Source organism: Natator depressus, chromosome 9, assembly GCF_965152275.1.
Source record: "Natator depressus isolate rNatDep1 chromosome 9, rNatDep2.hap1, whole genome shotgun sequence".
Taxonomy (NCBI): domain Eukaryota; kingdom Metazoa; phylum Chordata; order Testudines; family Cheloniidae; genus Natator; species Natator depressus.
The window spans coordinates 84,299,055-84,313,557 of record NC_134242.1 but is presented as its reverse complement, the minus strand read 5'-3'; the positions used below and the strand labels follow the sequence as shown (position 1 = coordinate 84,313,557).

General features: G+C 45.2%; 1 protein-coding gene across 6 annotated transcripts in view; it reads right to left on the bottom strand.

The window, feature by feature from the left end:
• LOC141993154 (synaptotagmin-like protein 2) overlaps positions 1-14,503 on the bottom strand; it is a 68,919-nt gene that overhangs the window by 39,195 nt on the left and 15,221 nt on the right. For 2 of the 6 annotated variants that reach the window (XM_074962506.1, XM_074962505.1), the window contains exon 1: positions 5,557-6,327. In XM_074962506.1, the coding sequence (XP_074818607.1) occupies positions 5,557-5,657 (101 nt within the window). In that variant the 5' untranslated portion in view covers positions 5,658-6,327. Of the gene's footprint in view, positions 1-5,556; positions 6,344-6,442; positions 6,693-6,716; positions 6,880-14,503 lie in introns of those variants that run through there. The other 4 variants (XM_074962503.1, XM_074962501.1, XM_074962504.1 and 1 more) reach the window with 4 other exon arrangements.

Sequence of the window (14,503 nt, the reverse complement as noted above, 5' to 3'; positions counted from 1 at the left end):
ATACTTTTGTACTTTTATAAACAAAACACCAGACTAAAAATCTGATACTTTTGTCTTGCTTTCGCGGAAGCCTGCATAACTACCCTCAAAGACTAAAAATCACTGTGTTACAAACAGAAAGTCAAAGCGTGATGCTCACAATATGAGCAACAATGACTATTTATGAATGAGATTTAAGATGTTATTAAACAAACACTAAAGGGCTGGAGGTGCCTGCTCTTAGGTACACAGGCCATGACCCTGCATGGAAACGCTGTTGAGTTTGAATATGGTGTTTGGTGCAAACACCCTCCGGACACAAAGGGATGGGTTATAAAGGCTTAAACAAACAGCAGAACTTTGAGGTCTCTTTCGGTCAACTGAAGCTACTCTCTTTATCCCAGGAGATGTCTACGAGGGTGAAGGATGGTGAAGCAACTTTGTAGTTTCACACCTTAAACAAAAATCTCCAGCCCAGTGATGGATGGTGACCCTTGACCAGGGAAGCACAAATCACAAAAAAATAGTTATTTCCACGGCTGCCCAATGTACCATTTAATAGCTATGAACAGCTTGCCTTATTTACAGTGAAGCAGCTGCAGGTGGACCTGGAAGCTGGAACCACCCGTGTTGGTTCCTCAGGCACATACATGTGGCCCCACCCCATGGGGGAGGGAGCCAGAGGGCACAAGCCTGGGTTGCAGAGGGCAGGGATGGGGCCTAACTGCTACAATCCTGCAGTGGCCTCGCCAAACAGTGGTAACCATAGCAACGCCCTTATAAAGGGACTCCTAGGCATGGTGAGCTGCCATAGTGACAAGGCAGCTTTGCGAGGCACTAGCTATAACAAGATTTGAGCCTCACGCAACACTACACTCTTCATACTTTCTAACGTTCTATTCTGCTACCGGAAAGCGAGAGTTGTGACATTTAAATCAAATCACAATTGGTCCTCAAATCTGCATATATTTATCCGTTAAATAAAAAAAAAAAACTATGTAAAATGTATTTTGTAACTTCTGGGAATCCTTGGTTAGGCTGTGCCTCACTTGCTGAGCTGATGAGCCGCCCCTGCTCCAACCATATGTGACAAGCTAGTGCATGGTGACAGCTGGCCCAGAAAGGCACTGCAGATCCAAACTCCCTGTATGACAATCCTTTTCCATTGAGTGGCCCAAATTTTCAACCAAGACTTAGCCAAGTCTCTCTTTTCATGTCTGCTAATGAATAGCTGCCACAACTATAAGAAACTGGACAGTTCACTTGATTTGTGCCAGTCAGCTAGGCAGTAAGGGGGCGGGAGGGGATCACCTTGGTCGGTTGGCCTGGTAACTAACCTTGCTCATTTGGTAAGTCAGACGCAAACAGGAGTATTTGTCCCAGGGGAGATGCAGTCACCATGAATGTGTGAGCTCCCCAATAGATGAACATTATGTGTGAGGCCTTTCCCTCCATGAGTTTCGACACTCTGAACTGCACAGAGATAAGAGCTGGTATGAAGAGCTAGGGCTGCAATTTACCTCTCGAAAGGGCTCTTTGAGGAATTGATTGGCTCACCCAAGCTCTTTCTCACTATCAAATATTCTATGGTATGAACTGGATTAGAGACTGACTGAGCATGCTCCCTGGGGCTGCTATGCTTCCCAGACATTGCAAACGTTCCGTGACTGAACATTCCTATGCAGCATGGCCAGTCACATCCTCCCAGTACATATTGGTCTAAGTGGAAATAGCTCAGAACACGAGACTGAAGAAAGCAGACAATGGGCCTCAGATTTTCAGAGCTGCCAATAAAATTAAGGGAAAGCCAGTAGCTATTTCCCCTGCTCAGGTTAGAAAATCCCAGCATTGTACTTCCCCCATTGACTACTTCAGTTTCTTCCCCACGCAAATGCAAATAAAGATGGTCATAGACAAGAAGGAGGGAGTGAACTCTTGTAGTGAGATCAAAGAACTGGGATCTACTTTAAGCTCTGCCCAAATAAATCCTTCAGGAACTTGAGCAAACTCTTTTCACTCTCTGAGCCTTGGTTCCTATCTGCAAAATGGCATCGTAATATTTTCCTTATGGGGCCACTGTGAGGCTAAATCCATGAATGTTTCTGACTCAGACTGAGGGCCCTATAAAAATCCTATGTATTGTAACAAACCTGTGGTCACCCAAGAGCTGTATGGTTATCAGTGTTGCACACCATGGCCATTGGGAACTTCATGATGACAATGGGGAAAAAACCCTTATCTTCCTGCTCCGAGGACTTGAGATAAAGGAGAATCTCCTTAGCTCTTAACAGTATAGTGCCCATGACACACAGATGAGCAGTTGTGATCCCATCCACTAGCAGGCTTTAAGGGATATGCACTAGCCAGTTCATTACAGTATCAAACAGCTGCACTCCCTCATTATTAATGCAGCAAGTAGCTGAATCATGCGGCAGGAGTTTGAAACCATTCCCCTGCCAGCTGAAAGAGGAAAGTTAGTAAAAGGCACTCCTAGTTGGATAATATCAACGAATGCCAAACACAAAGATCACAGCACCTGTGTCTTTCTTCATGATACTTTTATAACTTCCTGCCCACAGAGTGGGCAATTTACCTGCCTAGCGCTACAAAGGTTAGGTCAGAACAGCAAGAAAATTAAGATAGCTTCATGCATTAACTGGACAGGAAATCACAGTGAATGGTACATGGGGAACATGGGTCTTCAGCTGTCCCCACATATGCAAATCCAAGCTGGAGGCACTGGTCACTGCATTTTGGCAGTTTGCTTTGAGGGAGCCTGTTTAGGGTAGGTTTTACAGGCTCTGCACTTTTCTTTTACCTTTGTCTGTCAATCCCACAAGTACCTTTCATGAGCTCCAGAACGTCTTGAGTCAAATGCATCCCCCGTTGAAGTTACACACGAGGGATTAATTTGGCCCCTCAACGTCCTCTCCGGACAGCCCTTTTTCTCCTGGCCACCACACCAAGCAGATTTTTGGCATACAAGTACTTAGCTGTCCTTCCCGAGCACTCCTCTGTACTGTAACTGGCCCTGGCACACCCAGCTGACTTTTTTGGCACCCCAGCTAGTAAGTTTTTTGTTTGCTAACCTGTACATTTACAGGACAGAAACTTTGCCGAGTTAGCTGGCTCTACCTCCCGGTATTCAATACAATTCAAGGAAAAGGTTTTCCAACCCTATGGAGATTGCTGAGGGTGCCAGAGGAAAAAAAGCCACCAAGATCAAATTACCAACAAAAGAGGGTGTTAAAAACCCAGAGGATACCGATACAAAGATATGAAGGGTCAAATTTGACCTCTTGTTTCAGAGCAGGTGTGGTGGGTAGAGGGCGCAGACCCTGCTTGCTACAGTACATTGCTTCCTAACAAAATGTCATTAGAATTTACTGCTTCTGTCAATATTACAGACTCCCTATTATCCCCTAACCATCAGCACAGCTAGCAGAGTTCCCCAGCACTAGGGGTATACCTGGGTTCACCTACATTGCTACTCTTCCTGCAACAAATCCAGGGAAGGGTAATGCTTTATCCAAACTCGAAGAGTTGGGAGCTCACATCCAAAATTCCCATCAGGTAGGAGGACAGAGACAAGGGCCACAAACTCAGAGAACACCCCAGATCACCCCTCTGAAGGGCCTTGCCCTGCCTTTAGTTAGCTGGCCTCTCACTCCACCCTGTAGTATAAAGCAGAGTCCATTGAGAGTGGAATCCTCTGGACTCAATGCTAATATGTCCCCTGAAAGCCTGTGGATCCCAGAACACATGGAGTAGCATGCTTGGGAGAACACACAATATTAAATCCACCGCTCTCCCCACTTAGGATCTAGGTCATTTTGTGGCCTAATTTCCATTCCTTTTCTCCCCCACTTTGGTGCGTACAATGGAGAAAATTTTGGACCAAGGACTAGTAGAGAAGTAATAGTACATAAAAACTAGGAGATGTATTCTGAATTCACTGACAGTAGTGGAAATCCATCGTATCGCCTCTGACTTTACTCAGCTTCTCCCAACTACCACCAGAGTTTTGCTCAAAAGCAGGTCAGACAGTGAAATCAACCACGGACATCCCCTACAGAAAAGCACTGAACCAGGTCAATTGTATTAGAGGAGGGCCCACGAACATCACCACAGTTAAAAATCTGTTACTCTTTCCAAACTAAGACCTTATGCACTGGAGTTTAAATGTGCATAAAAAAAACCCAACACCACTGCAAATGGAAACATTGCCAAATTTTAGCAAAGAAAGAAAGAATACCACAAACTAAACAGTATGGCCAATTTATTTTGCATTTTAGGAGGGCAATCATGATATTAAAACCATAATTTGGATTAATGCCAACCGTGGCTTTTGCAGTCACATGTTCTTTCTGTCTAAATCCTAGTCTACACTAGAAAAGGTTTGTTAATATATTCCCTTCAACTCTCTTCATGCAGATGCAGCTTATGCCAGAAAAAAATTGCATTTGGTATTGCTTACTCTGGTTCCCTGCACAAATGATGCTAGGCTGGTATAACAGCCTCTACACTAGAGCTTCTGCCAGTATAGAATCACAGTGAAAACAAAAATCACAACCCTACCCAAGATTGCTATGCTAGAAAAGATTAGACTGGACTCCAGTCATGCTTTCTGACATTCCCACCCCACCACTATCTGGTCTCTGGAGCAAATTTCCTCTAGCTGGAGGGCAAGACATACAAAGGCTCCTCAGAGGCTGCTGTAGAAGTGCTACCCACCCATCATCCTAGACAGTGTGTCTTGCCCTCATGATGGGCACAGGCTTTTCTGACTCAGCAAAATATCAAAAGGTCATATCACTAGTGTAAACTTTCATAGAGCCAGGTTGGCTGCCCCAAATTTTTAAGCCTTGTGCTTATTGCCAGTCAGAATAACTTAATGGCTGGCATTTTAGAAGTGGCAGCAGCAACAACTAACAAACCAGCCAGAATGCAAATGAAAAATCAAAACAGCAGAAGGATGGTGTTCTGGTTAGGGCATTGCAGATCTGGTGTCTCTTCCTGGTTCTGCCACAGCTCTGTGTGTGGCCTTGGACAAATCACTTAGCCTCTCTGCCTCAGCTCCCCATCTATAAAATAGAGATCATATATTGCCCTCCCTCACAGGGCTGCTGGGAGGATGTGGTCATTAATGTGCATTGGCACTCAGGTACCACAGTGAGAAGCATCATGGAAAAGCCTTGTAAGTGGACAAGGTAGAGATTTAAACTCCCATTTAAATAAATCCTAGGAAACATCTACACTCCAAGGGGGAAGACTCACTTCAATTGCTGCTCCTGTATTTTCACTCCCATCACTCAAACATGACTCCAAGCATGTGAGAGTTATTGTTGGAATCAGAGACAGTTGTGCCCGGCTCTCCTGGTGGCCACAGCAGCGTGGTAGAAAAGGCAAGAGGGGAAATAGAAGGATTCTTCAGGCTCTGACAGTGAACGGGGGGAAAAAGAACCACTGTAGCCTACAGCCCTCACACATGCAAACCGCTGGGAAGTGGGGTGGTGGGGAGATCCTAGGCTGATGAGCCTCACAGATCAGCATTTGTGTGCACTCAAGCTCTCTTACCTGATACGATCACTGTCTTTTTTCTTCAACTCTGCATCTCTCTGCAGAACCTTCATAAGCTTCTCATACTCCTCTTCTGTCAGAAAGCTTAGGTCCAGCATCTTTTCTGTAATGATCTCCAGCCAGCTGGAGCACCGACAGACCAGAAACTATTTGAGAGCCGATTGTGAGGGTGCCATCAGCAGCTCCCTGAGCAGAGGGGCTCAGTGTGCCAAACAGTATTAAAGCTTGAAAGCATGGCTTGGAGGGAAGTTGCATTAAGATTTTGACTCGTACTTCAAGGCACTAAGCAGTTCTCTGGCATGGTTTTCTATACAGAATGCCTGCTTGTGCCAAGGGAAAAAAAAAAAAAAAACCTCAAAACCTCTCTCCACAGTTATGTTCCTTCCTTTGCCTCACACACAGTCAATCAAATATCCAAATATAGAGACGAGAGCTTCCCACTGGCTTTAGCTGCCTCAGAAGGGATGAAGGACCGACTCCGACATTAGACATCAATCACCAGAACTTCTGGCATGTGTCCTCCTCAGTATAGAAGTCATCTCAAGAGCAGTTCAGTTGTCCCTGCAAAGAAATAGCACAGAGATGCTTTTATAGATAAACATGACATATGGTGACTGAATGTGTACATTCGGGGTGTTTATTTGTTCTTAAGCACAAGTCCCATAGCAAGCTGTTCTGTCTTTCTCCCCATCTCTGACAGCTCTTGATACGGTATCAGTCTAACCATGACACAAGCTTATTTTAGTCAGCTTCATGGGAACTGGTAAACAGCTTCCCTAGCAAACTGCTTCTAAAACAAACAGGTAAGAAACACAGGCAAGGTATTAATTCACATCACCTCCATTTCCCCACCTGTAGAAGGAGGTGAATGTCAGACACTTACCCACTTAAGAGATCCAAAAAATGGTTTGTAAGTGCTAACTGTTATCGCTGGTTAATCTACAAAAAGAACCTTAATGCTGATCATTTAGTAATGTGTGTGCAGGTCTCCTTACACTGCATTTGTATTTGCTATTCAAACAGTAGGATTCTTAAATCATTCTGTGGTCCAGCAGGCACTGAGCACAGAAATGGAGAGGGAGAGTAGATCACATATTGCTCTGTTACAGTGTGCCCCACGCTCTAGCCAATTTGAGGGTAAAGAGGTCCCTGATCACCTGTAGAGGGAGTTATCTCCAGGTTCTTTCAAATGGAGGTCGCTATGAAGCAGCAGTAAGGGAAGTTAAAGGTGGTCTCCAGGTAGTGATGAAAGATGCTCGGTGGATATTACCTACAGCACAGAATCACCTGCTTTGCACACATGGAAAAAACAAAAACAAAAACCTGTCTATCCATGGAATATGGCGATTTCTACTCTAGTCCTTTAAAGTGCTTTCTATTTAAACAGGCAGCTCACAGAACCACATGGAACAAGAGCACTTCTCCCAGTGTTGCCAACCCTTGTGATCTGATCATGAATTTTGTGATATTTGTCATTTCTTAAAGCCTCAGCTTTTGAAGTCAGGTGATAATGGGAGCAACTCAGCTGTCATTTAAAAGAAAAGGAAAAAAAAGATTTCTAGCCCTCATGGTTAGAAAGAAAAACCTGGGGAGAAAAAAAAAAGAAACCTAAAGGTTCAAAAGCCATAAAATGAACTCAAAAGGTATTGTTTGGAAAATTCCCTGACCTAAAAAAACCACACTCAATCTCATAATTTGGAGGGGAAGGGGGGAGAAAGAGGGCTGACTCAAGTTTTATGTATATTTGGGGTTGCCAATACTGTTTTTGTCTGACCAACATCATATTTTCTTACCTGTGTTACCAGTAGCACTTTAGAGGATTAAAACAGAAATACTTCAAAAAAATTCACCACTTCTGCATGAAATGTACATTTAATCAGCAGCTTGGTATGAAACTGCACAGAGCAATTTCATGTTTGTTTCCAGTCACTTTCCCCTACTGGTTCTCATGCACTATCACAATGATGAGTTTAACCAACATTTCCAGGACATGTTTAAGTTCAAATAAAATGCACCATGAAATATTTGTTACTCTTTATTTTGTCAAAACTTTTATTTAATTTTTAACAAAACCTGAAATTTCGGCCAAAATTACTTGAGAATCTCTCCAGCAATGACTCACATTTACTCAGCAACCTAGTAAACTACGAACAAAAAATTACCTACATATATAAACAAAGCATCTACTAGTTAAAGTGTCCTGTTTTACCCTCTGGAGATTGTATTTTAGTAAATTATTTCATTATGGTATAGGAGGTCAAAAAAGGAAGTTAAAGCCCACCACAAACAAACTGCCAACACCCTCTTTTTGGAAAACAGGTTTAAAAAAACCCCCCAAACTACCTGAAGCGTTTACTGTGGAAAAGTTGTTTTGTTTTTAAATTGTGAGAAATCTCCACCTGCTGTTTAGGTAGCTGACTTCAATGCTGCTAAGCCATTGGGACCAGCCACGCAGAAGTAAACAGAAATTATTGGCATAGGAGCTAAGCAAAACTGTCACCTTTATGATTTTAGTCAAAGCATTTCTTGATGTTTGCTCTGCATATTACTACACCTCTGTTGCTGTGGACTCAGGCTTGAAACAGGAAAACCTGCAGTTATTCACCACAGTATTTTAAGATAAGGGCAATAGCGTGTAATTTGTTTACTAGTATCTAGAGACACAATAAACAGGAATAAGATCAACTGAATGTTACCAGGCAGGAACACTGCATTCTGTAACATATACCGCTTCCATAACGTTTCTTACCATAGATGTCCTAGGTCTCATTTGTTCTCTCTCTCTCTCTCATTAAAATATTTTTCTATATTGGAAGTAGTCCTCTCTCCTCCCAAATCTGCTATGGGAGAGGGGTGACAATATGTTGTAACGTTCCCCTATTCAGTAACAACAAGGCCCATCCCTGCATTGACAAAGGGAACGTACTAGATGTTCAAAAGCGTCTTTTACATCTAATTACCTTGATAGGAAAATCTCTGAAGGAGAACCTCCTAGAAAGATCAACACGAGGAAGGTTTGTTGTGCAGAGAAATCCAAAGAGGTCAAATTGGAATAGTCTGTTTCCAGGTCCACGGAAACCCCACAAGTTAAGTAGAGCGTGACCAACATGGAGGCGGCTATCTGATATGTCTACTGCCACACTCCTTCCTTAGGGCCATCCTTCCAGGCTGGCTGCACCCTTCACTGCAGTAGCTTCTGTCTCAAGTTCAATGGAGCTGTGCCCATGTATACCAGCTGAGGATCTGGTCCAAAAATCAGCAATCAATTAACTTTCCTCCAATTAGCCCTGCTATCTCTCTGTAACCAATGGCACTGAGCAGACATAATTGGTATGCCCCACACACCAGCTCAAAATCCCAGGACCAAAAAAAAAAAAAAAAAAGGGAGAGGCCAAACACCTAACTTTCTCTGAAGCATTTTTATGCTTAGAGGGTTAATAAACTGTTGTGACTTGAAGGGAATATATTTGTAATCTTAAGTGCCATGCTAAAGTACATTTAGATCCTCTATGGTCCTGGATCATGCTGGAGAGCTTTTAATTGCTCCTGTGCCTTTTGCGACTTGACTGTTTGCTGTGTGTTATAATTTGTATTGTGTATGCACAACTGAATTACCTCCACCCCGCCCTCCAGGCTAATCTACTCAGAACTCAAATTACCAGTTTATTCAAGGGTTTGAACAAGGGTGTACAAATAACCACCTGTGTAAAGAAGGCTTAAGGGCTCAATTCTTACTCAGGGAACCAGTCCAACAGACTACAAATAGGAGAACTTGCAGGAATAAGGATTACTCACACGCATAAGTGTTATAAGGCTGGACTCTAAAGTATTGTAAGCTACTACCTTCAAGTTATTTTACCTTTTCTTTACAGAGGAGCCTGCTTTCTTCGGGGATTTTTTTTTTCTTTTAAATAAACCAGTTTGGGGGAAGACTTGTGTGAAAATGAAGCTCTTGTTAGCCTAGTTATGCATGAAACCACCGCTCCTTTTGGAAAGTTGGCTACTAGAGGAGCTGCCTTCTTGTGTATGCTGCGCTTTTCAGCTATGCCAATGGGCTTCTTAAAGAAGCCTAATATAAGCCATTGAGATAAATGGTGCCAGAAGAAGACTGTTGCCAGTTAGCTGTTTACAGACATTTGTCACCTATAGATTATCTACAGGGCACTCCAGCCTCAGATCTCCTTTCACAGTGTACATCCTGTTTCTGAGTGTCGCATGTCTTCTTCCTCAACATTGGTATGTGCCGAGATTAACGATACCACACACTGCAGGCTAAGTGGATTCCATTTATTCTACGGTGCTCTGCACACGAAAGAGAAACTGAGCCAAATTAGAAGCTTTAATCTGCAAATTTGGCAGACAAATCCCATTTCAACAGCCACTGCTAATGCTGGCTGAATATTTGACAAGTCGATACCACACTATCACCTAGATCAGTGGTCTCCAAAGTTTTTGGATCACGCACCCACATGGTGCCGCCGAAGAAAGGAGAGGGGAAGACATGCCACAGGTGTGCCGCCAAAGAAAGAAGATGGGAAGACCTGCTGCAGGCGTGCAGAGCTGCCGCCGAAGAAAAAAAACGGCGGAGTGCTGTCCAGCGGCACTCCTCCTGCCGCACACCCCCTGGGATCCTCTGGTGCACCCCCTGGGGTGCGCGCACCCCACTTTGGAGACCACTGACCTAGATCAACACAGTCATCCAGATCTGGACCACACCACCTTACAGAACAAAAATGGGATATGGAACATATACAGTTTTCCATACTAATTCAATAAAGATATAGGAAAATGTCAGTTTAACAAAATAATCTCCATCCTTTGCCTAACACACAACAAAACCATTAAAAGGAAATAATTGTCCCCTGCAAGACTATTCATGGCAAGATGAACATAGCAGCATGCTGCAGCATCACCTATTCTAGCCCCCCCTGCCCCCACTACCAAATAACCTGTGACAACGTAACAGAATTACAGACTGTAGAGCACCAAGAGGTAAGCACTTCACAACACATCCATCAGTTAAGATATACCTGGTAGGCTGGGACAAAAACAAGGAAATTGCACCATATTTAAAAGCAGAAGCAATAGTAGCAATTAGCAATACACGTTTGGAAAAGGTAAGACATTTGGAAGACTCATTTCGCTTTCATCAGCAGAATGGAAGAAAAAGCCAACCTGTTACTGATAGAAAAAGACCACTTTCTTTAAAGGAGGCAATCTTGAAAACCCATATAAAAGGCTCTAACCATTAAGGACTCGGCCGATGTCCACAGATGTCAATGGAAGTCTTGCTAGTGCCATCAGGGGGTATTGGATTGGCCCTAACTGAATTCTTAGATTTCAGTGAAGCAAGATTTGCAGTCCAAGGCAAAACTTCCATTGACTTCAATGGGGCAGAGTTTCACCCTTAGAAGAGATAAGCTCACAAAGACCCATTTCAGGCTCCACCATTGTTGACAGACATGGAACAGTTCATGGAACATATTACTATTTGTGAAGATCCCAGGCCAGATTCTTTGCTGGTGTAACTCCACTGACTTCAGTAGAATTCTGCCAGCAGAGCCCATAGCCCTCTCGTGGAATTGAGCCCACAAAGACACAGGAGTTCCAGATGGGGCTATGAAACAGGTGCAAGGCTACCCTTACCCAAGAGAGTCCTGATTGTATTAGTTAGAATTACCACTTCATTCAACAAATCAACCAGAAGACAGACAGGATAACTTGGGAGTGTTTGTCAGGACAAGCTTGAGACACTAACAGGGAGCGAGCTGGGACTGGGAGTTGCTGGCTCTTCCCTAACCCCAGCTGGACTGTCCTGCACCGTCACATAGCCACACTACTCAAAAAGGGGCATGAGAAATAATGCGTTTTCCATGGTGACAAGAAGCCACAAGGACAACGTGTTTCCAGGATTGCGTCCTCAGCAAGCAACAACGGGGAATAAAGAGGAACTCAGCACATTCAGGGATGCCCAGATGACACCATTATTACCAACTTGCTGGTTTGTTTCACTGTACTTTGTTCAGCATTTGCACATACCTATGCTCCATTTTGTCTCTGCAAATGTATCTTAAAATGAACTGTACAGTGCAGATACAAAGAGCTGCAGAGGGAGAAAGTAAGTAATAAAGGGAAGGGATTGGGGCTGAGAAGTGAGAGTTCTCAGATGAGATTTAAAATTGAAATGAAAAGAACATGGAGAGGAGAAAGGAAAACTGTTAAAAGTGGCCGGCGCTGCACAGAAGAAGGCTCTCACCTACCAACTGTGTCCTCTTCAGCTGTGGTGTAACAGAAGCTGGGAGGGTGGTTACAACAGAGTCTACAGAGAGCAAGAGGTTTTTGCAAATGCAAAACAGGCTCCTGAGCTGCCAGGGGAAGTAGAACCTCAGTCAGAGCAACCCTTGGAATCTAAGGGTATGTCTACACTATGAAGGAAGGTTGAATTTATAGAAGTCGATTTTTAGAAAGTGATTTTATACAGTCGATTGTGTGTGTCCCCACTAAGAGCATTAAGTCGGCATTAAGTCGGCAGAGTGCGTACCAAGGCTAGTGTTGACTTTCGGAGAGTTGCCCTGTGGGTAGCTATCCCACAGTTCCCGCAGTCTCCGCCGCCCATTGGATTTCAGCAGACGGTGGAGTAGGGCTGCTAACCGTCATCATCGAACCACCGCTTCTGCTGCCATTCTGCTCTCCTGCTCTTGTCTCGATAGCGAATTTCTCCATGTTGTCTCTCATGGGTTCCCGCTTCCGCTGCAACTCTGCTCTCCTGCTCTCATGAATCCACCTTGCTGGATGTCAGCCACTGCTTCCGCTGCCACTCTGCTCTCCTAGTGGTCTTGCAGGGTCGTTTCTGCTGCAACTCTGCTCGGCTGCTCTTGTCTCGCCATAACACGGCAAGTGTGCAGCCCGCTCAGCTGTTGTGTCCTGGCAGCAGACAGTGCAGTAGGTCTGCAAACCATCGTCACTGAACGACCGCTTCCGCTGCCACTCTGCTCTCCTGCAGACGCCATACCACAGCAAGCATGGAGCCCGCTCAGATCACCACGGCAGTTATGAGCATTGTAAACATCTTGTGCATTATCATGCAGTATATGCATAACCAGAACCCGCAAACGCAGGCGAGGAGGCGATGGCAGCGCGGTGACGAGATGATGAGGACATGGACACAGACACAGACTTCTCTCAAAGCATGGACCCCGGCAATTTGGCCATCCTGGTGGCAATGGGGCAGGCTTATGCTGTGGACGCCGATTCTGGGCCCGTGAAACAAGCACAGACTGGTGCGACCGCATAGTGTTGTAGGTCTGGGATGATTCCCAGTGGCTGCGAAACTTTCGCATGCGTAAGGGCACTTCCGTGGAACTTTGTGACTTGCTTTCCCCTGCCCTGAGGCGCAAGAATACCAAGATGAGAGCAGCCCTCACAGTTCACAAGCGAGTGGTGATAGCCCTCTGGAAGCTTGCAAAGCCAGACAGCTACCAGTCAGTCAGGAATCAATTTGGAGTGGGCAAATCTACTGTGGGGGCTGCTGTGATCCAACTAACCAACGTAATTACTAAGCTGCTGCTACCAAGGGTAGTGAGTCTGGGAAATGTGCAGGTCATAGTGGATGGCTTTGCTGCAATGGGATTCCTTAACTGTGGTGGGGCGATATACGGAATCCATATCCCTATCTTGGGACCGGACCACCAGGGCAGCCAGTACATAAACTGCAAGGGGTACTTTTCAATGGTGCTGCAAGCACTGGTGGATCACAAGGGACGTTTCACCAACATCAACGTGGGATGGCCGGGAAAGGTACATGACGCTTGCATCTTCAGGAACTCTGGTCTGTTTGAACAACTGCAGCAACGGACTTACTTTCCAGACCAGAAAATAACCATTGGGGATGTTGAAATGCCTACAGCGATCCTTGAGGACCCAGCCTACCCCTTAATGCCATGGCTCATGAAGCCGTACACAGGCAGCCTGGACAGTAGTCAGGAGCTGTTCAACTATAGGCTGAGCAAGTGCAGAATGGTGGTAGAATGTGCATTTGGACATTTAAAAGCACGCTGGTGCAGTTTACTGACTCGGTTAGACCTCAACGAAACCAATATTCTGATTGTTATTACTGCTTGCTGTGTGCTCCACAATATCTGTGAGAGTAAGGGGGAAGACGTTTATGGCGGGGTGGGAAGTTGAGGCAAATCGCCTGGCCGCTGATTACATGCAGCCAGACACCAGGTTAGAAGAGCACAGCAGGGCGCGCTGCGCATCAGAGAAGCTTTGAAAACCAGTTTCATGGCTGGCCAGGCTACGGTGTGACAGTTCTGTTTGTTTCTCCTTGATGAAAACCCACCCCCTTGGTTACTCTACTTCCCTGTAAGCCAACCGCCCTCCCCTTCCCTCCCCCCTTCCATCACCGCTTGCAGAGGCAATAAAGTCATTGTTGTTTCAAATTCATGCATTCTTTATTAATTCGTCACACAAATAGGGGGATAACTGCCAAGGTAGCCTAGGAGGGGTGGGGGAGGAGGGAAGCACCGGGTGGGGTGAGGGAGGAGGGAAGGACAAGGCCACACTGCACTTCTAAACTTCTTGAATGCCAGCCTTCTGCTGCTTGGGCAGTCCTCTGGGGTGGAGTGGTTGGGTGCCCGGAGGCCCCCCGCCCCACGTTCTTGGGCATCTGGGTGAGGAGGCTATGGAACTTGGGGAGGAGGGTGGTTGATTACACAGGGGTTGCAGTGGTGGTCTGTGCCTTTCCTGCACCTCAGCCATATGCCGTAGCATATCCGTTTGATCCTCCAGCAGCCTCAATATTGCATCCTGCTTCCTTTCATCATGCTGCTGCCACCTTTTCTGTTGCTCCAGCCATCTATCCTCTCGCGTGTCCCTCCTGTCCTCGCGTTCATTTTGTGCTTTCCTGGACTCTGCCATTGACTGCCTCCACGCATTCTGCTGG